The 26,302-nt window shown below is 43.8% G+C and overlaps 1 protein-coding gene across 1 annotated transcript in view; it reads left to right on the top strand.

The window, feature by feature from the left end:
- Positions 1–26,302, top strand: part of tgfbr1b (transforming growth factor, beta receptor 1 b) — a 110,374-nt gene that overhangs the window by 51,850 nt on the left and 32,222 nt on the right. The window contains exons 2-8 of the mRNA XM_070890485.1: positions 5,196–5,441; positions 7,061–7,303; positions 10,947–11,177; positions 18,519–18,686; positions 19,067–19,223; positions 20,856–20,980; positions 21,424–21,554. Coding sequence (XP_070746586.1) covers positions 5,196–5,441; positions 7,061–7,303; positions 10,947–11,177; positions 18,519–18,686; positions 19,067–19,223; positions 20,856–20,980; positions 21,424–21,554 — 1,301 coding nt within the window. The remainder of the gene's footprint in view (positions 1–5,195; positions 5,442–7,060; positions 7,304–10,946; positions 11,178–18,518; positions 18,687–19,066; positions 19,224–20,855; positions 20,981–21,423; positions 21,555–26,302) is intronic.

The following is a 26,302-nucleotide window of genomic DNA, read 5'->3' as shown; positions in this document are numbered from 1 at the left end:
TATGGACTTCCAAAAGGCATTTGATAAGGCTCCATACAAGAGACTGTTGGCTAAAATTAAAGCTCATGGAATTGAAGGCAAATTATTGACCTGATTAGGAGATTGGTTAGGCGGTAGGAGACAGAGTAGGGATAATGGGTATGTACTTGAATTGGAAGGAAATGGTCCCACCAGGAGTGCTCGGGCCTCAACTATCAACTATCCACTATATTTATTAATGACTTGGATAACATGTTAGAGAGCCATATATCCGAGTTTGCTGATGACAGAGATTGGTAGCATACTAAGTAGTGTGGACGGGAGCATAAAACTACAGAGATAGATTAAGTGAGTGGGCAAACGCGCAGATGGATTTCAACACAAGCAAGTGTGAGTTCATCCATTTTGGTCCAAAAAAGGATTGATCAGAGTATTTTTTAAATGGTGGAAAGCGAGGAACAGTGGAGTTCCAAAGAGATTTAGTGGTTCATGTGCACAGATCATTAAAATGTCGTAGCCAGGTACAAAAAATAATCAAAAAGGCGAATGGAATCTTAGCCTTTATAACTAGTGGGCTAGAATATAAAGGAGTAATTTTTGCTGCAGCTATACAAAGCCCTAGTTAGGTCACATCTAGAGTACTGTGCACAGCTGAGCATTGCACCACAGAAAGGATATATAGGCCTTGGAAGAAGTGCAGCACAGATTCACTAAAATATTACCAGGGCTTCAAGGGTTAAATTGAGGAGAGATTATATAAACTAGGCTTGTATTCTCTGGAATATATAAGGTTAAAGGGCAATTTGTTTGAGGTCCTTAGGATTTTGAAAGGAATTGATGGGGTAAATGGAGAGAAACTTTTTTCTGCTGGTGTTGGACGTTTAGGACATGGGGACATAATCTTAAAATCCGAGCCTGGTCATTCAGGAGAGAAGTTTGGAAATACTTCTTCACACACAGTGTGATCGAAGTGTGTAATTTTCTCCAGCAAAAAGCAGTAGATGCTAGCTGAATTAATTTTAAATCGAAGATCGATAAATTTTTGTCAAGGGTATTGAGGGATATGGAGCCAAGGCGGATGGATAGAGTTAGGATACAGATCAGCCATGATCTCATTGAATGGCGGAACAGGCTCGAGGGGCTGCATGGCCTACTCCTGTTCCTATGTTTGAATCCTAGCTCTGTGTTTGTTCACATTTTAAACAATATCTGCCTATTGTCTTTTGGAAAGCCCTTTGGCGGTGGGAACACGCTCTGATCTTTTTGAGGGTGCTTGGAAAAATGTCCCAAAGCACCACCTTCAGTGCCTACATGGGATTTGAATGTGGTTCACTACGTGCTGCATGGACTCTTCTAGTGAGTCGTAACAGAATTGTGACCCAAAACCATCTTGCTTGGAAAACTGCCTGGCTGGTGGCCTTCATTTCAGCTAGGAGAATAAATTACATCCGAGGTGTTAACAGATGAAGTACAGTTGACTTAATCACTGAGGCTAGGGTTGTCCTTTGACTATCCTAAGTTTCTGCGTAGGATAATTTCTTTGATCTCCTAAGATTGCTTTTTGAAGCACGAAATAGCAAAGAACATATCTAACTGATGAATTATGTGTAAATCATTTAAAATCAGTATTTTTCAACAAAACCAATTACTTGCATCCTGTAAATCATATTTTTGATCCATCAACAGTTTTACAAATTGGTTAGTGGAATTACTGTACATTGTGATTTTTAGCAAGGAATTTTTTTTCAAGAAATATTAGAATATTTGACCCAGGTGGTGCCATGTTTATTCTCGACTTCAAGAAAGTTATATTAGAGCATTAAAAGCTACCGATTTAATTAATCGTACCTTTTATCAAATATTACAGTGCTTCATTCTTTGGAGTGTCCTGAAATCTTGTCAGATCTGTTTTGACTGAAGGTTTCCTTTGCCTCATCCCCACTACCCCAACAATCTACTGGGTATACCAGTTTTTGTCCCAGTATTTTGTAGAGAAAGCACTTATACCATACTCCCTGCCACCCTGACCCAGTCTGGAAAGATAGCAAGATACTTGCGTATTGTAGTTACAGTTTGTGCAGGTATTGGCTTTGACTGGGAAAGTAAGTGACTGTTTTTGGGAGGTATGTAAGGGATGGTTATGTGGGTAGCATCTTTTAGTCAGTTAGATGAAAACATTTCTTAACTGTTGGAGTGACTGCCAGTCCAGGGACATGGGTTCCTAAGGCTGGCCTATTTAGAATTTTAGCTTATTCCTTTTGATACTGCAATATTAGTGTGTGCTTCAGTAATAACTCCTAGGCCATTTGGAATTTCCTTGGAGCTGCTCCTGCTCTGCTGTTGCAACAATGCTGGAAATGCAGCAGAAGCCTTGCTTATTGCACTTTTGGCATACTTATGGTGGTGGAGCAGAAGCAGCTTCAATGAGATTCCGGACCAATATTGGCCTCCATAGGCCCCTCACACTTTCTGGGCCTGCCGCTTGAGTTCTACTGTGTTTCCTGCTGGCAAGATTCAGTCAGGTATCAAACTAGAGTCAGAAAACATTTATATGTATGCGGCTCAGCATTACAACTCTCCAACTACACCAGTGTCACTATCGTGGACTTCTAGCAGATTCAAGCTGCACCTTCTGCACTCCATCCACTGCCTTCAACATTCACTCCCCATGAAATTTACCGTTTCCTGGTTTGGACCAGTATGTCTTTATCATACTCTTGTAATTTAAAGTAATATTCTGGATTTACCTTTCCATTCTTTTAGCTATATTGTGTTTCAGAGACGTCCTTTCCAGGCTGAAAAGCCAAGTTCATCCCGTCTTTCCGTTTAACTCACTCTTCTTGACTCCAAGGATCAGCCTTGCGGCTCTTTGCGCTGCATCTAGTGTTTGAATGTCTCCTTTGTTTCTCGGGAATCAGAACCGAACACCATTCCTCTGATTTATATTGTTTACGGAAAATTGGAGGATGTTCTATTTCCCCCATGAGTGGAGGATCATCTGCAATATACGACAAAGTAGCCCGCTTGATTGGCACTCCCCATCCACCACCTTAAATATGCACTCCCTCCACCACTAGTGCACCGTAGCTGCAGTGTGTACCATCTACAAGATGCACTGCAGCAACTCGCCAAGGTTTCTTCGGCAGCATCTCCCAAACCTGCGACCTCTACCACCTAGGACAACACTGCACGCGCCTGGAAACACCAAGTTTTCCTCCAAGTCAAACACCACCCTGACTTGGAAATATATCACTGTTCTTTATCGTCGCTGGGTCAAAATCCTGCAACTCCCTCCCTAACAGCACTGTGGAAGTACCTTCACCACATCGACTGCAGCGGTTCAAGAAGGCAGCTCGCCACCACCTTCTCTCGGGCAATTGGGGATAGGCAATAAATGTTAGCCTTGCCTGTGACGTCCACATTCCAGGAATGAATAAAAAAGAATATAGAAAATATTACTGTGAAGATAAGGTGGAACTGTGTGTAAACTCCTTTTGAGTTTACGACTATAAAAGTATAATTAAAAGTACATTATGAATTTAAATGTTATATACTTAAACTAAAGAAATTGCAACATTTTAATTGAATAGGCACTGATAGAATTTTTTTCCAAAATACGAATGTAGCTGAATTAAAGAGGGGAATCGCAAACTATGGGAAGAGGCAGTTTATGTGCATTTTTTAAAGGAAAAGAATGGCACATGCATGATTGTAAAGTGGCAGATTGGAAGAAGAAAGTGGGTGTGAACTTGGAGGCAAGTGCAGAACTGCGGAGAAAGCAAATCAGATAAAGCTGAAGGCTTCTAAAGAATGGATAATTTTAAAGAAAAATGAGACTGAAGAGACTTGAGACGGAGAAAGTCAAATGTTGATGACTTATTTAATTTTTAATGTTTTTAGTATGTTGTATTTTGAAAGCTGGAAATTTAAGAAAAAAGCCAAATTAAGATTATGGGAAATAATGTTCCATTTTGAACAATTTGGTAGATTTTGCTGATAAGCAGTCATGGTTATGATTTTATTTTTATTTCACAAAGTCTGGATGTTGGAAATGTAATGCCAGAGGGGCAAGAAGTGCACGCAGATTGCTTTTATATAATATAGGTGAGATGTAAGGTAGCTCCAATGGTGCTGTGTCGGACAGTGTTTGACAGATCCATACAGTAAGTTGCTACCAAAGTTAATGTATATTTTTTATCAAATCCTGAACATTTAAATGGTTGAATGTTCTAATTGGCTAATTACACTGGTATAAAATTCAACTGTTAACTAATTCAGTCAATTAAATGAAATTTTGTTTGCTGTGCAAGTTATTGCCAATTTGCCGATGTTTTCACTAGACCAGTTTGATTCAGCACTGATTTAGATAATCCTAAACTTGTACTTAATTCATGTTTATCCATTTGTCACAAATCCATGTTTGGAATTTAGAGTATAATTGCTTTACAAAGAATTAGAGTTTATTCTTTCCGTTTGCATTTTGCTGTCCTAAGTTCCGCAACATCTCTTTGTATTGATCTATCTAAAAGATATTGATTTGAGCTAATGTAAGCTGTTGCTCATCTCCTTCAATTTCAGTTTATATTAAGTCATTGTGTGTGCCAGAAAGCAATTTTAATAGTGCCCTTGTGTGTGGATGGCTTGGGGAAGGTCTTCCTCCAGTAATCTATAACCCTAATCCAGTACAGGTAGAACGCCCGAAATCCGGAGTTCTAAAAACTGTAATTGTCCGTAAATCAGACATTGGGCAGATCGCAGGAGTCGGAATCCGGAAATCTGTTCCGAAAACCGGACTTTCTTTTTAAATGGTGCAAATACAGGGTACAGACAGACCTGCTCCTGAGCCTTTCGGAATGCTCTGTGACCCGACCCGACCCCCACCTGACCCCATGTACTCCCCTCAAATTTCTTCTCCGAAATCTGGAAATACCTGAGACTCGACCCGGGGGTTTCCGGATTCGGGACTTTGGATTTCTTCTCTGAAATCCGGAAAAACCAAAAAATTGGAATGACTTCAGTCTCGAGGTTTCCGGTTTCGGGACGTTCTACTTGTATACCCAAAATTGTATGTTTTGTTGGGTGAGCTATTATAGTATTGAATTGTTCCAGTAGTCTCACTGTCAAATTGTTTCAGACAGTTACTGCGGAAATACTCTTATGTAGTTTAACTATTTGACAAATTAATTATATGATGCTGGAATTGTTTTTTCTCCTAGGATTGAAGTGTTACTGCTCCCACTGTGTTCCAAATAACTACACCTGTGAGACAGATGGGCTGTGTGTGACCACTGTCACTCGCACCGAGGATCGAATAGTGCACAGCAAAATGTGTGTTTCAAATGCTGACCTGATACCTCCAGATAGGCCGTTTCTTTGTGCTCCGTCTGCAAATGATGCTGTATCGAGTCGCTGCTGTGACACCAATTTCTGCAACCATTATGATCTTCCTGTGCCAACCAAAGGTAAGATTCTGGGTCGATGATGTCATGGGTTTCTGAGGGAGTATGAAGTAGTCTGACCCTTTTTTTAAAAAAAAATTCAGCATTAAGACGATATAGTGTTTACTGATTTACAATGCAGAACTGTCCAAAGTTGCCCTCCAAGATGTGATAGACATGATTTTTCTTTGTATTGAAGTTCCTTACTAGTGAAATATTTTCTTTATTTTCTGGTTACTTTTATTAAAGGACACAACTGCTGCCAATGAACCGGAAGCGGTCTGCGCATGCGCGCTGTCGGGAGTGGGTTTGTTAAAAAAAATTAAGCCGGGAAGGGAGATGGGTTATTGAGGGAGCCGGGAAAATTTTTTAAAGTAGTGACTGGAGTGGGCTGGTGAAAAAGCCGGGAAGCTGGAGCACTTCTCAGATCCTGTTGCGATGAACATTATTTTTAAAATTTTGGACCTGCCCGTTATGCGCAGAATGCTTCTGCACAGCTCTTCTAATTCATTGTCAGGAACTCAATCACTTTATGAAAATTGCATAACTGTTCAACTTAAATTTCCTGTAAGCTTTACTTGCTTAAATAAATGAGACCACATGAATGAGAACAGTTTCATTGACAGTTTTTTTTCCCCCAGTGTGTTTATGATCCACATCTTTGATTACCTAAACACTTGTCGTGTGTGTTTAGATTTGTTAAAACATTCTGCATATTTTAACTGATTTTCATACGGCTGTGATGCCAGCTGCCATTTGATGCAATGGCTGCATCTAATGATTGGAGCAGGTGAAGGCAATCACCAAGTTGTTTTAGTTTAGGGATGTTGCAGTCCAGAAATAAATGGTGAGAATAGTATTTCAGTATTGCTAACTAAGAAATAATTTCATTACTTCTATCACTTGATTGCTATCCAGAGAGGAACTAAAGAACCCGATCCTTTGACCTATAATAAATCATTTCTAGAAACTCTGATGAAATCCAGGATTTGCATTAAATGTTGAGGAATATATTGCTTCCTTGGTTCAGGAAATGGAATCTGCAGAAGAGTAGTTTTGCATGGTTCCCATCCTGTCTATAAATTGCAGGACCAAAAGTATTAAGTTATCTATTCTTTTGCAACTTTGAGCTCTGAGCTTCATACACAGAAGTGTGGGAAATAGAGCTTTTTTCAGCAGCAGCTGATGCGACTTCTGAGAAAAATTAAAGCTGATCAAGGACGCACAGTGAAGATTAACCCATTACAGTATGTGAAACTCTCTTCTGCCCTGTAAAATATAGTGATGACCCATTCAGTAGAGTGAATCGCACTCCAGTGATTGTATAAGCTAATTTGATTTACACTGTACAGTATCTCCGAGCTGTAGCTGTGTGTCTGCTTCAAGACTGAAGTATGATATTAAAACAATTTTTCATAGCGAGTTCCAGTTTCCCCCACCATTGAGCAGTTGCAGTACAGCAAAATGTTACTTGCCTAATGGGGGGGTAATGTAGATTCAGTTGATTTCATGTCATGTGTTTAACAAAAGGAATGTAATGGGGTATAATAATTGATGAGGAAACAAATGATTTCTATAAAGTGCAAAAATCTAGCATAGTCTGGCTGTTTAACTGTGCAATTCTGCTTGTGCATTATTCCTAGTGACTCCAACAGAGCCTCCTTGGTTAAATTTGGGGCCCGTGGAATTAGCAGCAGTCATCGCTGGACCGGTTTGTGTGGTTTGCATTTTACTGATGGTGACCTTCTATTTCTTTCATAATCGCGCGGTCATGCATCACCGTGTTCCCCATGATGAAGATCCCGCCTTAGATCATCCTTTTATTTCCGAGGGTACCACTCTCAAAGATTTAATTTATGATATGACCACCTCCGGATCTGGTTCAGGTAAAGCTGCAATTTTATATTCTGAATAAGATGTGGGGGCGGGGGGGGAAACTGCAAAAGCTAAAAATCTGAAGCAGAAGAAAATGCTGGGAATACATAGGTCAATAAGTGTTGTGGGTCTAATCCTTCAATAGAACAGAAATGTTGACCTGCCAATTGTCTTTGACTAGTTACTGACTCATCTGTGTTTCCAGCAAATTCCTCAATTTTTTTCCAGTTTGCTATTGTACACTTGCATGTTATGTAATGTCTTGAAGTTGCACTGTTTTTACACTTCAATCCTGCAACTTTAGTGATATTTTTACCATGCAGTATTGTTTTTGAAATGTTGCATCCTGCCATGTATTTGAGGTGAGCTGCAATATTTGATGTGTTGGCTCCTTGTCAGCAGCGCATCTAGTTGGGAGCAGAATGGCTGGACCGGTGGCAAAGGGCAGAACCAATCATTCAGAACTTTCCCAGCTCAGTTTTTTGTTCATTGCCCTCAAAAGTTCACTAAGCTAAGTTAGTCCCACAAGCAAACAACATCTCTCGGCGCAGTGCTGGCTTGGGATCTCAACATCAGCAAAACACATCGAGACAGCTTCGTACCTGGACCCAAGAGCTCGTCATGGAGGATAAGAGCTCATCAACCACAAGAACATACGTTGATATACTATCTGTGTTGTAGAAAAATGTTCTGAGGAACTTTAGATGCAAAAGAAGAGATATTAGGAGGGGTGACCAGAAGCTTGGTCAAAGAGGTGAATTTAAAGTGTATCTGAGAAGGTGGAGGGGATTGGGGAGGGAATTTGAGTGTAGAACCTAGGCAGCAGAGGGCACAGTCACTAGGGTGAAGGGAGTGTGAGTGCGCACAAGCCTGGAGTGAGTGAAGTAAAGACTTTGAGAGGTTGGTAGTGTTGGAGCAGAGATGAGGAGGAATTTCTTCTCGGTTGTAAATCTGTGGAATTCGCTGCCTCGGAGAGCTGTGGAAGCTGGGACATTGAATACATTTAAGACAGAAATTGACAGTTTCTTAAAAGATAGGGGGATAAGAGGTTATGGGGAGCGGGCAGGGAAGTGGAGCTGAGTCCATGATCAGATCAGCCATGATATTGAATGGCGGAGCAGGCTCGAGGGGCCGTATAGCCTACTCCTGTTCCTATTTCTTATATTCTTATGTTAGAAAGATGGGGAGGAATGAAGCCTTGGAAGTATTTAAGCACCAGGATGAGAATTTTTAATTTGAAGTGTTGGATCAGAGCCAATACAGGCCAGCAACAACAGATGCGATAGGTGAGGGGGACTTTGTGCAGGAAGGATACCGACAGCAGAGTTTTAGATAATCTGAAGTTTACGGAGGGTGGAATATTAGTCGGGAGAGCATTGGAGTAGTCGAGTCTGGAGGTGAGAAATCATGGATGAGGGTTTCATTGGTAGGTGGGCTGAGGTAGGGCAGAGGGAAGTGGTTACAGAGGTGGAAGTTGGCAGTCTTTGTAATTGTGAAGACATGGGCATGGAAGCTCTGCTCAGGGTTGAATAAGACAAGCGAACAGTCTGGTTCAAACTGAAACACTGACTAGGAAGGGAGCTGGAATCATTGAGGAGGGTATAAAGTTTGTGGCAGGAACTATGACACTTGTCATCTCATTGTTTGGCTGTTTGTCGGATGAGCAGTTTGACAACAGAGGCAGTGGGAGAAAATATCACCACTGGCAGCAGAGATTAAAGCAACAGCGTCCCAGGATACAGCGTGGCGTCGACACGACCTGGGAGGAAACATCACCACCAGCAGCGGAGATAAAAGCAGCCAGCCACTGCAGGGAGCAGCACACAACGTCCTGAGAGAGCGACGAAATCGAAGTGTGATGTCACCGGAATCTAGGTAGCTGATTGGCTGCGTTTCTCGGCATGAGGTCGAGGTCCAGGAGCAGCGCGGTCTACAGAGCAGTAGTGATACCCGCCCTCCTATATGCTGCAGAGACATGGACCATGTACAGCAGGCACCTCAAAGCACTGGAGAAGTACCACCAACGATGCTTCCGCAAAATCCTGCAAATCCATTGGCAGGATAGGCTTACCAGCGTCCATGTTCTCACTCAGACCAACATTTCCAGCATTGAGCATGGTCAATGCTTCGATCAGCTCCAATGGACGGGCCACATCGTCCGCATGCCCGACACGAGACTCCCAAAACAAGCTCTCGGAGCTTCAACCAGATGAGAGCCCCAGGTGGGCAGAGGAAAGGCTTCAAGGACATCCTCAAAGCTCCTTGAAAAAGTGCAACATCCCCACCGGCACCTGGGAATCCCTGGCCTAAGACCGCTCAAAGTGGTGGAGAAGCATCCAGGAAGATGCCAAACACCTCGAGTCTCTTCGCCAGAAGCCAAGTGCCAACAGCGGAAAGAGCGCACGTTAACCCAAGCACCCCACCCACCCACCCCTTCAACCATCATCTGCCCCACCTGTGACAGAGACTGTAGGTCCTGCATTGGACTCAGTCACCTGAGAACTCATTTTTAGTGTGGAAGCAAGTCATCCTTGATTCTGAGGGACTGCCTAAGAAGAGAAGAAAAGTAGTGAGGTAGATACAGGTGTCATCAGTGTACATGTGTAAGTTGGCTCCACCTCTCAAAGTTTAAGTTACAAGTTTAAAGTCCCCTGTACAGAGCACATTGTCCATCTCCCAACCCAGCTTGACCTGTATTTTTACTGTGCTCTTTTCAATGACTTGAACTCTGCTCACCTATGATTTCCTGGGTTCCTTTGCCCATTGTGGTGTTGCCAGATCTGGTGATGGATGGCTAAACCAATTTTGCTTTGGAAATGTTCAGGGTCGCACACCTTGGACTCGATTGAATGAAAATGGGGACTATAGCTGGGGGAAAGATCAGGATGGGAGACGGTGAAAGTTTTGCTGGGGACAAGGGAAACAAAGATGTTGATTAGGGAGCGCTTGAACAAGTTGAGAGTTGCTGAAGTAGAGTGGGAAATGGAAGACCGAAGCTGAGAAGTTGGAAATTTTGAAAGTGTAACTGTTGGTAGAAACTTTTTTTTCTATGGATGGGTGCAGAAGAAGGGTTTGGGAGATTTGGGTGGTGAAGGGGAGAAGAAAGTGGTCAGAGATGGCTTTATCAGTGACCAGGCCGATGGGCCAAGGAGATGGTGAGATCGAGAGGTGGCCACGATTATGGATACGAGAGCACTGATACTTTGTCACCTCATTGTTGTTAAAAGGAATCAGAATGCATTGTTTGAAATTAAAACTCTCGTTCATTTTAACAGGGTAAGCAACTATCTGGTGGGAGGTAAACATTTCAAAAACTTGTACAATTTATAATTCAGTAATCTTTGAAATACAGCATATTTTGAACTGGAGCTTTTAAGTACATTTTTTTAATTAAATGTACACCAGCCTTCTGTGTCTGCGCAGTGTATTTTGATGAGCTATAGCATTTGTTTCACATTTTAATTTAATGCTGAAAACTGAATCACATTGCATCAAAGTTGGTTGAACTGCAAGGAATATGGGAGAGGAGTTATTCGTCCAATGTTAGTTAGTGAGCTAGTTTGAACAAACAAATGACAGATCTGGATGTAAAAGTTGCTTAGCCCATTGTGTTGTCATCTAATTACTAACTGATTATTCCGCTTAATATTTCAGGACTGCCTTTACTTGTGCAAAGGACAATTGCAAGAACAATTATACTGCAAGAAAGTATAGGTAAAGGCCGTTTTGGAGAGGTTTGGCGGGGGAAGTGGCGGGGTGAAGAAGTTGCAGTGAAGATTTTCTCTTCTCGTGAAGAAAGGTCATGGTTTCGTGAGGCGGAAATTTACCAGACTGTGATGTTGCGCCATGAAAATATTCTTGGGTTTATTGCAGCAGATAACAAAGGTGACAAACTATTTATTTTCATTTGCTGTGCTTGTACTGAGTTACTAAGTTAGTACATTGCCCATAATTTTTCTGTAGCTGTGGTGGTTTATTCTTCCAAGGAATTTCAAGTTAGTAATTTGAAAGAGGTATTTTAACTTGATAAAACCTGTACTATTTTAGTTTATAGTGCCTCTCCTCATTCTTCCTACCAAAATTAATATTGAGGTTTTATTCCGTACACACTATTAGTCAAATTCAATTGTTTTGTCCAAGGGCTACGGTCAGGCTCGTACGTTGAGATATTCATTATAAGGAACAATTTCTTCTTTTAAGGATAACATGACAATTTGACCTAATTTGTATTTGCAAATTTGATAAGACTAGTTTGTTCTGCCGCTTCCCACTCCCAGTCCAATAAGCCTCAAACTGTAACTTGTATAACATTCAGTATAATTCTAATAAGAGGAAACATTTACAGTAAATGTAAAGCTTGGTCAGAACATGGGTATTTTAAACAATGTAACTATTTGTACCGCACTTTTTTTGACAGACAAGTGTCTGTCCAGCCCCCCCACCATGCCCATACTGCACTTTTTTGACCAACAGGTGACAAGTCCCGCCCCCCTCCTGACCAAATCATTCCATGCGTGTGGTGCTGAGAAGCAAAGCAGGACCTGGAGGGAGTGGGGTGGGGGGGGGGGGGGTGGAAGGGGAAAGAAGAGAGGAAGGCGGAAAGGGGAAAGAAGAGAGGAAGGCGGAAAGGGGAAAGAAGAGAGGAAGGCGGAAAGGGGAAAGAAGAGAGGAAGACGGAAAGGGGAAAGAAGAGAGGAAGGCGGAAAGGGGAAAGAAGAGAGGAAGGCGGAAAGGGGAAAGGGGAAAGAAGAGAGGAAGGCGGAAAGGGGAAAGAAGAGAGGAAGGCGGAAAGGGGAAAGAAGAGAGGAAGGCGGAAAGGGGAAAGAAGAGAGGAAGGCGGAAAGGGGAAAGAAGAGAGGAAGGCGGAAAGGGGAAAGAAGAGAGGAAGGCGGAAAGGGGAAAGAAGAGAGGAAGGCGGAAAGGGGAAAGAAGAGAGGAAGGCGGAAAGGGGAAAGAAGAGAGGAAGGCGGAAAGGGGAAAGAACAGAGGGGGAGGGGGAAAGGAGAGGGGGGAAGGGGGAAAGAGAGGGGGGGAAAGAGAGAGGGGGTGAAGGGGCAAGAAAGAGGGAGGGGGGGAAAGGGGAAAGAGAGAGTGAGAGGGTGGGGGGGAGGGGGGGAGGGAGAGGGTGTGAGAGAGAGGGGGGGGAGTGTGTGAGAGAGAGAGGGGGGGGGAGTGTGAGAGAGAGAGGGGGGGGAGTGTGAGAGAGAGAGGGGGGGGGAGTGTGAGAGAGAGAGGGGGGGGGAGTGTGAGAGAGAGAGGGGGGGGAGTGTGAGAGAGAGGGGGGGGAGTGTGAGAGAGAGAGGGGGGGGGGAGTGTGAGAGAGAGAGGGGGGGGGAGTGTGAGAGAGAGAGGGGGGGGGGAGTGTGAGAGAGAGAGGGGGGGGAGTGTGAGAGAGAGGGGGGGGAGTGTGAGAGAGAGGGGGGGGAGTGTGAGAGAGAGGGGGGGGAGTGTGAGAGAGAGAGAGTGGGGAGTGTGAGAGAGAGAGTGGGGAGTGTGAGAGAGAGAGTGGGGAGTGTGAGAGAGAGAGTGGGGAGTGTGAGAGAGAGAGTGGGGAGTGTGAGAGAGAGAGTGGGGAGTGTGAGAGAGAGAGTGGGGAGTGTGAGAGAGAGAGTGGGGAGTGTGAGAGAGAGAGTGGGGAGTGTGAGAGAGAGAGTGGGGAGTGTGAGAGAGAGAGTGGGGAGTGTGAGAGAGAGAGTGGGGAGTGTGAGAGAGAGAGTGGGGAGTGTGAGAGAGAGAGTGGGGAGTGTGAGAGAGAGAGTGGGGAGTGTGAGAGAGAGAGTGGGGAGTGTGAGAGAGAGAGTGGGGAGTGTGAGAGAGAGAGTGGGGAGTGTGAGAGAGAGAGTGGGGAGTGTGAGAGAGAGAGTGGGGAGTGTGAGAGAGAGAGTGGGGAGTGTGAGAGAGAGAGTGGGGAGTGTGAGAGAGAGAGTGGGGAGTGTGAGAGAGAGAGTGGGGAGTGTGAGAGAGAGAGTGGGGAGTGTGAGAGAGAGAGTGGGGAGTGTGAGAGAGAGAGTGGGGAGTGTGAGAGAGAGAGTGGGGAGTGTGAGAGAGAGAGTGGGAGTGTGAGAGAGAGAGTGGGGAGTGTGAGAGAGAGAGTGGGGAGTGTGAGAGAGAGAGTGGGGAGTGTGAGAGAGAGAGTGGGGAGTGTGAGAGAGAGAGTGGGGAGTGTGAGAGAGAGAGTGGGGAGTGTGAGAGAGAGAGTGGGGAGTGTGAGAGAGAGAGTGGGGAGTGTGAGAGAGAGAGTGGGGAGTGTGAGAGAGAGAGTGGGGAGTGTGAGAGAGAGAGTGGGGAGTGTGAGAGAGAGAGTGGGGAGTGTGAGAGAGAGAGTGGGGAGTGTGAGAGAGAGAGTGGGGAGTGTGAGAGAGAGAGTGGGGAGTGTGAGAGAGAGAGTGGGGAGTGTGAGAGAGAGAGTGGGGAGTGTGAGAGAGAGAGTGGGGAGTGTGAGAGAGAGAGTGGGGAGTGTGAGAGAGAGAGTGGGGAGTGTGAGAGAGCGAGTGGGGAGTGTGAGAGAGAGGGGGGGGGGGAGTGTGAGAGAGCGGGGGGGGGGGAGTGTGAGAGAGAGGGGGGGGGGGGAGTGTGAGAGAGAGGGGGGGGGAGTGTGAGAGAGAGGGGGGGGGAGTGTGAGAGAGAGGGGGGGGGGGGAGTGAGAGAGAGTGGGGGGGGAGTGTGAGAGAGAGTGGGGGGGGAGTGTGAGAGAGAGGGGGGGGGGAGTGTGAGAGAGAGAGGGGGGGGGGAGTGTAAGAGAGAGGGGGGGGGGAGTGTGAGAGAGAGGGCGGGGGGAGTGTGAGAGAGAGGGGGGGGGGAGAGAGAGAAGGGGGCGGAGAGGGGAGGGAGAGAGGCTGGGGGGGAGGAGGAGGAAGAGAGGCTAGATCGGGGGGAGAGGGAGGGAGAGAGGCAGGGGGGGGGCAGGGAGAGAGAGGCTGGGGGGGGGGGGGGTGGTGGGAGAGAGAGGCCGGGCGGGGGTGGGGGGGTGGAAAGGGAGAGAGGTTGGGGGGGGGGGTGAGAAGGAGAGAGGCTGGGGGATAGGGGGGGGTGGGGGAAAGTAGAGAGGCTGGGGGAGGGCGCAGGTGGGGAGGTAGAGAGGCTGGGGGGGGGGGGAGGGGGAGGGAGAGAGGCTGGGGGGGCGGTGTGGGGGAGGGGGAGAGGCTGGGGGGAGGTGGAGGGAGAGAGGCTGAGGGGGTGGGGAGTGGGGGGAGAGAGGCTGGGGGGAGGGGGAGGAAGAGAGGCTGAGGGGGCGGGGAGTGGGGGGAGAGAGGCTGGGGGGAGGGGGAGAAGCTGAGGGGGGGAGGGGGAGAGAGGGAGGCTGGAGGGGAAAGAGGGGGGTGGGAAGAGTAGAGGCGGTGTGGCGAGGGGAGGAGAGGAAAGGAGAGGCGGGTGGGGCGAGGAGCGGCTAGGGAGGGGGGGAGGAGGAGAAGAGAGATACGTGGGGTGTGGGTGGGGGTGGTGGCGGGGGGTGGGTGTTGGACGGGAGATGGGGAACTCTGGGAAGACAGATCACATTCTTCCAACCCTCTACAAGGGATATCGTTGGAGTGGATAATATCCAGAAGTCACGACACTGTCACTATTCACTTCATACCCAATAAACCTGTTAACAATCCGTACACAATGCCTGCCCCATCTATGGTGACGGGGGAGGGGAGGATGCACTTGCGCTGTGGATAGGCACTTCGGCTGGGAGAGAGATGCACTTGGTGAGGCACTTTGGCTGGGGGAGGGATGTACTTGGTTTGGGGTAAGGCAATTAGGCTGGGGGAGGGATGTACTTGGACTGGGGTAAGGTAGTTTGGCTGGCCCTTGCTGTCTCCTGGGGAGCTCTGTCCTCTGTCGCTTCAGGAAGTCAAAGTGGATCGAGTTACAATTTGCAGAGTCAGTGAGACCTTGGAATGGGCCGTTCCAGTTTCACATTCCTCTGAAACTTCAGGGTGTGGCTTATCCTCCAAGGGGCCCAATCAGAAACAAAGGGTGGAGCATGGTGGCGATTTTGGCAGTACAAAAACGCATCCTATTTTAAAACCTTGTATGTTTAACCTACAGTAAAGAACCCTGATGAGTATTGAACCATGATCGTTTCAAATTTTTCACATTTGTACTTGTGTTTGTCTGCTCCTGTATTTTTTTAATCGTTATACGTAGGACAGTAGATTGCAGCATGTGAGATTTGTTCCTCTTTTGCCATTTATTATAACCAAAATGATCAGAAGCTGAGGGGACTGCAATATTCAAGATATTGGGTAAAAATCCTGGAATCCTATGTGATTTAAAAACAAAAACTAATTAATTTAGTCACCATAAACCAGTAGCTCTTATTGTAAACAGATGGAATTACAGAATGTGATCCCAACAGTAAAAATCCTCGAGTTCACAGAATACAACTTGTTCAATTGCTGTAAACCTGTAGCCTTGATTGTAAAGATTTGGTCTCAACAATTTGTGCTGACTAGACCAAGTTAGCAGACACAGCTTGGGCTATTTCAGACAGGCTCGAATCGTGTGTTTGACCAGATTACCTAAATTAGATTTATTCCTCCAAGAAAAAGAAAGTCTTGCATTTATATAGAGTCTTTCATGACCACCGGATGTCCCAAAGTGCTTCACAGCCAATGAAGTATTTTTTGAAATGTAGTTGCTGTTGCAATGTAGGAAACGTGGCAGCCAATTTGCGCACAGCATCTGTCACAAACAGTATTGTGAGAATGACCAGATAATCTGTTTTAGTGGTGTTGGTTGAAGGATAAATATTGGCTAAGAATGCAAACCTGTATCATGCACTCATGAAACTTGGTAGATTTAACTGTAACCTACATTTGCTTATAAACTTTGAATGCTGCATTCAAATTAAATACAAAGTCAAATAAATAAGAAAATGAAACTGCAAAGCCTGTACAGGGAAAGGTGAGGGAAATAACTGAGAAAAACACAAGAACTGTTTTTTTTAAAAAGTCAAATAGAAATGAACACAGCTGTGTACAGTGCAAAGATAAATTATTAATCGTAAGAGACTGATCTTTTAAGGATACAACAGAGTTGAAACTGAGAATCTAAAATTAGTTGTCGTACTAAATGGCTTCTTCTTGGACATTGTCTCTAGTGAAGGCACTACTTAGATTACATGCCATTCATAATAGAAAGTTCTAAAATTAAATATAGCGATTTCACCATCACTGTGATGGAGGTCCTAGGCAGACTTGGAGGGCTCAAAAAAAAATGTTTTAATCCTAGGTTTGGATGTTCTACACCTAAGGGTACTAAATGAGATTAGTGATGAAAATGACAGAATACTGAGTGTCATCATTAGGCAGTCGGTGAACACTGGAGCCCCCACCCCTCTCCCCTGGAAACACAAGTGTTTCCAATCCAGTGGGATCCTATCTTCAAAAAGAAATGCTGAAGCAGATCTGCATAACTACAAACCCATTTGTCTTCCATTGATAACTGGCAAAAGATTGACATTGATCATTAGGTGCAAAATTTGAGGATGACCTGTATAAAAATAACTTGGTACGTTTCAGAAGTGGAAATTCCTGCCTGGCCCAATTCTTTTTTTTGACTTCCCAAGTTGATTGTGGATAGTTCTATAATGTAATGGATCTAGACTTTCAGAAAGTTTTTGATTAAAAGTTCTACATGAAGGTGCTTCTACAGAAGGTTTAGAAGTGGTATCCATGGGGATAATCAATTGACTAAGTGAAAAAGCAGCAGGCACTGAGCGAAGAGTTTAGGGATTAGGTTCCTACAGTTCCTAAAATGGCCTGGACTAAACTAAATGCCATTTGGTATAAAGTTCTGCAGATATACTAATGGAGGGGTCTGTTTGGCAAAGTACAGTCTAATGATGCAGTCAATATGTTACAGCACGACTTGGACAAAATTAGGTGAGCAAAACAATGGCTGGGTATTAAATATTGGAAGACACTGAGGCTCGCTTAATGAGTGGTATTGAACTGGCTAAATATTGAAAGAGACCTAGTGGTATACATTCAACACTATCATGCCCAATCATTGCAATGCAGCAATCAATAAAATAAGCAGACTGTTGAGCTGTCTTGGCAAATTAGTAGAGTACTGGGCTAAGGCAGTCTTGCCGAAGCTGTGTAGTGCTCTGGTTTGGCAATGCTGTGTGAGTACTATGCTCAGTTCTAGTCACTAAAACACAAGTGAAATAACCAAATTCTGGAGGTAGTGGGAAGGGGCATGAAACCTTGGAGAATTTCGGGTCATAGCACCCCCCCCCCCCCGGGGGCACTAACGGGGCGCAAATGACTTTGCGACCAAGCGCGGCGCCGTGCCCGCTAAATTCGGCAGGTGTTTAGCGCTGGCGCTATAACATTGCGCCCCAATCTCCTGCGCCTCGAGATTGTGAAGTAATCGCCATGCGCATTGCCCCGTTTACGCCCCAGAACCTAAAATGAGTATCTCTCCCATAAGCTGCGCAGGGCGATAACAGCTTCAGGAGACACGTACCGGGCGGCCAACCGCTAGCGGGGCGAAAGTTAAAGGGGAGGTGGCCGGTTGTTCCTTTTTTAAACAAAAAAAAGTCTGATTTTCTTGTGTGCCTCGTTGCCGCTTTGGACGCGGGGTCAGTGGAGCAATTGGTCAGCCTGGCACTTGATTTCGCCCCCACTTCCTTTCAGGGACGGTAACCCCAATTTCTTGAGAGACGAGATTTCTGCGCCTGGTGCAAAGTCTTGTGTCTCGCGAGTGTTTCCACCCGAATTTTTAACCCCTAGTGTCGGAGGGCTGCTTATGCGGATAGATTTGAAAAACTCTTGTTCCTTAAAAGGAAACAACTGGGGAGGGGAGGTGCCTTTATAGAAATGTGTAAAGTAGCAAGGTAGAATGGAAAAAGATAAATGTGAAGAGATATTTTAAATTAAACCTGACCAGAACTAGAGGACATGGTTACAAAAGGCAAGCTAAGAGCTTATTGACAGGAAGTACTTCATGCAAAGAATGGCCAATAACTCCATAGTGGAATCAAAAACTCTGGCAGCATTCAAGAAGTGATGAGGGGGACCATATTCTTTTATAGAAGAATAAGCTAAATTGTTTTCTTTACCTGTACTTAGCTTTCTGAAATGTTTTAGTCCTGTATAAACCACAGTTTTAAGTGCATATTTTGCAGATCAGTCAGGTATTTAAATTGAATTCTGCCTGTTCACACAAGCATGCAAGTACTTTGGTGTTGCTGTGTTTAGATATGCTAAGCTTTTCTCCTCCTGTCTTCAGACAATGGGACCTGGACACAGCTGTGGCTGGTATCAGATTATCATGAACATGGCTCCCTGTTTGACTATTTGAACAGGTACACCGTTACTGTGGAAGGGATGATTAAACTGGCACTTTCCACAGCCAGTGGTCTTGCACATTTGCATATGGAGATTGTTGGTACACAAGGTGAGGATGTGAACTTGCATGTTACAAATTTTCTGCCATGCACAATAGAATCAGGATATCCAAGATCAAATAATCCCATCTACTTTAAAAGTACAAGTAGAAAAAAAAGTTTTTAAAAAGGACATCGATAGTTATTTCGTGTATTTGAAATACTGCTAGAATTGTAGGTGTTGAATAAGAAGATTAAATCCATAAAGCACGGGAGGTTGCTTTTGTAATTATGTATGACTGGTGCAGCAGGAATCCTCTGCTGACATAGTAATACTTGATGAATATTTAAGTTGTGTCTGTGTAGAACTGGTCCAATTCCCGGAAGAAGCTTGCAGGTGTATTTTTCAACTCCGTTTGCATTCTAATATGAAAATAACTCCTTTCCACAGGAAAACCTGCAATCGCTCACAGAGACCTGAAATCAAAAAACATTCTAGTGAAGAAAAATGGAACTTGCTGCATTGCAGATTTAGGATTGGCAGTAAGGCACGATTCAGCCACAGATACGATTGATATTGCTCCAAATCACAGAGTGGGAACAAAAAGGTAAAGCATCTATATATGCAAACACCTACATTCTGTATGCTTGCATTTATGAAATAACCATGAGGATCAGACTAAGTGGCCCAGGTTTATAGTGTCGTTGGGGGATAACCCATGACTTATCTTTTTTCCCTGAAGAATGCTATTTCTTCCCATGTTCCACATCACCAAAGGATGCTGTTAAATGGGATTTTTAAAAACACTAATATATCAGGTAGGTGGGGACTTGAGTATGTGGTCTCTGTTTACTGCAGTCTTTTACACTTTTGCACTTGCTCCACCATTGGCGGCCATGCCTTCAACCATCTAGGCCCTAAGCTCTAAGTCCCTCACTAAACTTCTCTCTTCATTTAAGACCTTCCTTAAAACCTACTTATTTGACCAAGCTTTTAGTTGCATCTCCCAATATTTTCATTTATGGCTTGGTGTCTGTCTTTGTCTGACTATGCTCCTGTGAAGTGAGTGGGATGTTTTCCAACATTAAAGGTGCTGTATAAATGCAAGTTGCTTTCCCACTTCTGCCTAAAGGTAACCGTATCTATCACTATAATACAGCAGATTTACCAAGGCAAACTAATCTTACAAAATGAACTAATTACCCATGTTACTGATATATACAGGTTTATTTTCTGCATTTATTTCTCTTCCCTTCTGTACCTTCCCCATTCTATATTCATCATTTGCCTCTTTTTTTAAACTTTATTTTGCTCCAAGTGATTGAGGTGGAGCCCTATCCTTTGACACGCCTATTTGTTCTTGCTTGCAATGTATTTAATCTGTTTTATCCATTTCTTATTTGAATATTTCACACAATTAATCTGTTGTGTGACTTGCTATTCTTTGCAACCAGTTAATCTGGGTTAGGTCCCCTTTCATCCCACTGAAACTAGCTATTTTCTGGTCCAATACCCCGAGCTTTGATCTTTTTTAAATTTTTATGTGAACTAATTAGGTTATGGTCTGTGTTCCCCAAGTGTTCTCCAGCACTCAGGTCACTTTGTCCTGTTCCGTTACCCAAAATAAAATCCAACACTCCTAAGGACAGGATCAGTCAAGTGATGTGTAATCAACTTCTCCATGACTGGCCTAGAGTTCGGCAGCTGGAAGTAATGATGAAATTGCCACATTTAAAGTACTACTTTATAATCAAATACCTTTGCAAGACCTCCATCCTGTTCTTCCCTTTGTTGCTGGTTCTACCATGAGCCATAAATTCAAGCTCCTGTCCTTTTCCCAAATTTTCTCTACTCATACTGTTGTCTCTCTTACCCTGGCACTTTAGTGACAATTTAGCCCTCCTGGTAATAGCTGCAGAAAATGTTAGCTATCCCTTTAATAGAATTCCCTGTGACTGCCCCTAGCCTTTTCTCAGCACCATTACCCCCCACCCTTGTTCCATGATGGTGCTATTAATTTCCCTCCCCTTGGTCAGCATCCTTGTCTGCATCAAATGTGATCCATCTACCCATCACATTTTATAGTACATCTTACAAAGTAACCACTGGCATTGAATTCCACAAGAACTGTATCAAGGGGGGGCGGGGCGGGGAAATCAACTGGAAACGGATCTATATTTAAATAGGTTTACATTCATGCATTCCAGTAGTGTTTGTTTTTTTCTATTTTTTCTACCAGATACATGGCTCCAGAAGTCCTTGATGATTCCATAAACATGAAACATTTTGAGTCTTTTAAAAGGGCAGATATCTATGCTATGGGCTTGGTATTCTGGGAAATTGCACGGAGATGTTCAGTGGGTGGTAAGTAAAATACTCCAGATGTTTCCTTGAAAATACTACTTCAATTTAGATGTGAAATGCAATTTGGGATAGAGTAGAGGGAGCTTTACTCTGCATCTCACCACGTCCAGTTGCTGACACTGGGTAACTGAAATGAGATGTTCCCTTTCCAGGCATTAACATTCCCCACCTTGATGAACAAAAAGTAGAATCTTATAATTGAAAACTATGCTATGGACTTGGCATTCTATTTTCCTGATGTATGATGAATGATCATGATGTGTCTTTGGCAAGACTAAATGAGAATTCAAAAGTTCAGGCCAGCCTCCAATATGCATGCACTATTCTAGTTTTCCCTGTTTGTTATTTCCTTGTATTGTAATAGTATCTGACTTGTGCAATATGAACAGAAAGTATCTTTTTAAAAATAACAGTCCAATAAATTGCATTTGATCTGATTTTAGGTATTCATGAAGACTATCAGCTGCCATACTATGACCTAGTACCGTCAGATCCTTCAATTGAGGAAATGAGGAAAGTGGTGTGTGAGCAGAAGCTAAGGCCAAACATTCCTAACCGGTGGCAAAGTTGTGAGGTATTGTTTGTGAACTTCATGGATTCCATTTAAAATCTGTTATTCGTGTGCCTGCATGGATGAAACATTCCATTGGTACGAGATCTACTAAATCTGTACTAATCCAGGCTAGCAGAAAGTTGATGATTTTTCCTCATTTGTCCAACCTCCATGGGAAAGGAGAGGGAAATTTACCCAAGGATAAAAGATATTTGCATAATTGTGCTGCCGTTTTATCGGTCTTTTCCCTCTATCACTCATGGCAGACCTTGTTCTGAACTACAGCCTTTGTTCCCTTTCTCCTCATTGGCACTAGACTTTTGGTTTTAACACTTTTCTTCACGATGAATCTAGTTTCAGTAAGTTATAGTAATAGTCTTGTCTAACTTTTATTTGCTATCCAAATGTTTTGAGGTTTTAATTTTAATACGATCGATCCTTTTTCAGCACTGTGATTTAAAAGCCCTTAAGAATACTGCCATCTAAATTTTAGGGACGCTGTTATATACTGAACTAAGACTAAATCCATTGGACCCTTATTGACTGGTTTTATAATCAACATCCCTCATTCTGAAATGCTAGCATGTGTGGCTTCATCTTATCTTCTGTCTTGCATGTACAATTTGTCTCCTTTTTATCTCCTTCCAGCTTGTACAATTCAATCTTGTGTTCGAGCTTCTCCCTCTCAACTCAGCAGTAACTCTGTTGTCAGTCCAGCCAATTCTATTTTTTTCTTTATTTTTGGTTTTTGTACAAGTTGTATTGTCATTTGGCTTAATTAAAAAACCTGAAGAATGATGGCATCCAAAAGTGCAATTTATTGGGTACATTATCTGATCCTGCAGAAGTAGTGATGTTGGGGAGGGCATCAAATAGGAAATTAGGGGTGCATGCAATAAAGGTGCAGCAGTTATCATGGGTGACTTTAATATGCATATAGATTGGGCTAATCAAACTGGAAGCAATACGGTGGAGGAGGATTTCCTGGAGTGCATAAGGGATGGTTTTTTAGACCAATATGTCGAGGAACCAACTAGGGGGGAGGCCATCTTAGACTGGGTGTTGTGTAATGAGAGAGGATTAATTAGCAATCTCGTTGTGCAAGGCCCTTTGGGGAAGAGTGACCATAATATGGTGGAATTCTACATTAGGATGGAGAATGAAACAGTTAATTCAGAGACCATGGTCCAGAACTTAAAGAAGGGTAACTTTGAATGTATGAGGTGTGAATTGGCTAGGATAGATTGGCGAATGATACTGAAGGGGTTGACTGTGGATGGGCAATGGCAGACATTTAGAGACCGCATGGATGAACTACAACAATTGTACATCCCTGTCTGGCGTAAAAATAAAAAAGGGAAGGTGGCTCAACCGTGGCTATCAAGGGAAATCAGGGATTGTATTAAAGCCAAGGAAGCGGCATACAAATTGGCCAGAAATAGCAGCGAACCTGGGGACTGGGAGAAATTTAGAACTCAGCAGAGGAGGACAAAGGGTTTGATTAGGGCAGGGAAAATGGAGTACGAGAGGAAGCTTGCAGGGAACATTAAGACGGACTGCAAAAGCTTCTATAGATATGTAAAGAGAAAAAGGTTAGTAAAGACAAACTTAGGTCCCCTGCAGTTAGAATCAGGGGAAGTCATATCTGGGAACAAAGAAATGGCAGACCAATTGAACAAGTACTTTGGTTCGGTATTCACTAAGGAGAACACAAACAACCTTCCGGATATAAAAGGGGTCAGAGGGTCTAGTAAGAAGGAGGAACTGAGGGAAGTCCTTACTAGTCGGGAAATTGTGTTGGGGAAATTGATGGGATTGAAGGCCGATAAATCCCCAAGGCCTGATGGACTGCATCCCAGAGTACTTGCGGTGGCCTTGGAAATAGCGGATGCATTGACAGTCATTTTCCAACATTTCAAAGACTCTGGATCAGTTCCTATGGAGTGGAGGGTAGCCAATGTAACCCCACTTTTTAAGAAAGGAGGGAGAGAGAAAACAGGGAATTATAGACCGGTCAGCCTGACATCGGTAGTGGGTAAAATGATGGAATCAATTGTTAAGGATGTCATAGCAGCGCATTTGGAAAGAGGTGACATGATAGGTCCAAGTCAGCATGGATTTGTGAAAGGGAAATCATGCTTGACAAATCTTCTGTAATTTTTTGAGGATGTTTCCAGTAGAGTGGACAAGGGAGAACCAGTTGATGTGGTATATTTGGACTTTCAGAAGGCTTTCGACAAGGTCCCACACAAGAGATTAATGTGCAAAGTTAAAGCACGTAGGATTGGGGGTAGTGTGCTGACGTGGATTGAGAACTGGTTGGCAGACAGGAAGCAAAGAGTAGGAGTAAATGGGTACTTTTCGGAATGGCAGGCAGTGACTAGTGGGGTACCGCAGGGTTCTGTGCTGGGGCCCCAGCTGTTTACATTGTACATTAATGATTTAGACGAGGGGATTAAATGTAGTATCTCCAAATTTGCGGATGGCACTAAGTTGGGTGGCAGTGTGAGCTGCGAGGAGGATGCTATGAGGCTACAGAGTGACTTGGATAGGTTAGGTGAGTGGGCAAATGCGTGGCAGATGAAGTATAATGTGGATAAATGTGAGGTTATCCACTTTGGTGGTAAAAACAGAGAGACAGACTATTATCTGAATGGTGACAGATTAGGAAAAGGGGAGGTGCAACGAGACCTGGGTGTCATGGTATATCAGTCATTGAAGGTTGGCATGCAGGTACAGCAGGTGGTTAAGAAAGCAAATGGCATGTTGGCCTTCATAACGAGGGGATTTGAGTACAGGGGCAGGGAGGTGTTACTACAGTTGTACAGGGTCTTGGTGATGCCACATCTGGAGTATTGTGTACAGTTTTGGTCTCCTAACTTGAGGAAGGACATTCTTGCTATTGAGGGAATGCAGCGAAGGTTCACCAGACTGATTCCCGGGATGGCGGGACTGACATATCAAGAAAGACTGGATCAACTGGGCTTGTATTCACTGGAGTTCAGAAGAATGAGAGGGGATCTCAAAGAAACGTTTAAAATTCTGATGGGTTTAGACAGGTTAGATGCAGGAAGAATGTTCCCAATGTTGGGGAAGTCCAGAACCAGGGGTCACAGTCTAAGGATAAGGGGTAAGCCATTTAGGACCGAGATGAAGAGAAACTTCTTCATCCAGAGAGTGGTGAACCTGTGGAATTCTCTACCACAGGAAGTTGTTGAGGCCAATTCACTAAATATATTCAAAAAGGAGTTAGATGTAGTCCTTACTACTAGGGGGATCAAGGGGTATTGCGTGAAAGCAGGAATGGGGTACTGAAGTTGCATGTTCAGCCATGAACTCATTGAATGGTGGTGCAGGCTCGAAGGGCCGAATGGCCTACTCCTGCACCTATTTTCTATATTTCTAAAAGAGCATCTTTTTTGGACTAAGGGAATTTTGACCCTGGCTTCAAAGCAAATATGATTAATGGAGAATAAATCGTCTATCTCCTCTTCTGCCCTCTTCCACAAGTGTGACATTGCCTTCCCTGAATTTGGCAAGAGTTTTTAGTGGGGGCTGCGCCATGGTTTTCAAATGGATGGAATGTTAACTGGGTGAATGGGTAAGAGAAACCATTGGGAAAATCTGTGCATGTCATTTTAGGAATGTCCTGTAAAATTCAAAGGAGTGTCTTTCTCTCGACAGCAGAGACTGCAGACCTGGCAGCTGCTGGTCAGTATGGTCTTTACAGAGGCAAGGGAAGATATCATTAGGGCAGAAAAATGCAGTTTTGTTCCTGCTACTTTGAAATTTCACAATATGGAAAGCTTCCCACTCAACAGATTAACCAGGCAAGCTCATCCATACATATCAGGATGTCTACTGCACATAGAGATAAGACCACCCCATTAAAAGTAATTGATGTTCAACATGGAAGGGGGATTGTGATTATACGGTAACTGCATTTGGCTTCATGCCAATTTTAAACGTCTTTACTGAATTCAGTGGTGTCATCTTTCCTCACTTTGCTTGTATATCGCTAATGACTGAAGATATTTTCTGATACTTTAAAAAGGCAGTTGTCCAGTAGTTCTTGAATGTTTTTGAGATGCTGGGTTTCACTGAAAATCTAGAATCTGCAGGTTACAATCAGCACAAGATAGATTTTTGATCATTTAGTCAGAATGCTTTCGCCTTTTCCCCATTCAGTCACATTTCAGGCACAACGTTTCGTGTGAATCCCAAGACAGAGAGCCTATTTTTGGTGCCAGAGGTAAAACCCGACATTGAACTGGTCATCTAATTATTATCTCCAATGGGAATTTCATGAAATAATAAAAGTTTATGTAAAAATGGTGATCTTGGGCCAACTAGTATGTGGCCTCATTTACTTTTCTATTTCTTGTCCTCTAGTGACACATGCTTATCTTGTAGGATGAGATCCCTATTGGAGCTTAAGCTATAGTGGGGGAGTACGGATCGACATAAACACAGTTCCTGGCACTTGCACAGATTTGAGCTTCAAAGTTATTGTTGCTTCAAAACTGGTCTGGAGCAATTCAGTGAGGGCAGACAGCACAGTGGTAGTCAGCTTTCCAGTGATTCGTATTCTAACCTTTGTTGAGTTGGGGAAAAACCTAAAATCTAAAGACTTGTGCTAAATTTTAAAGACTTTCCCAGTAGTGCAATAACACAAATATTGCTGTATACCAGCACTTTTCTCTCTCCTACTAGAACTGTCTTTTAGGTCATTGAAAGTTCATGTTGCTCTTGTTTCTGCTCATCATTGG

This window comes from Pristiophorus japonicus, chromosome 1, assembly GCF_044704955.1.
Source record: "Pristiophorus japonicus isolate sPriJap1 chromosome 1, sPriJap1.hap1, whole genome shotgun sequence".
NCBI classification, from domain to species: domain Eukaryota; kingdom Metazoa; phylum Chordata; class Chondrichthyes; family Pristiophoridae; genus Pristiophorus; species Pristiophorus japonicus.
Note: the sequence above shows the minus strand (reverse complement) of the source record. Positions and strands in the feature narration are given on the sequence as shown.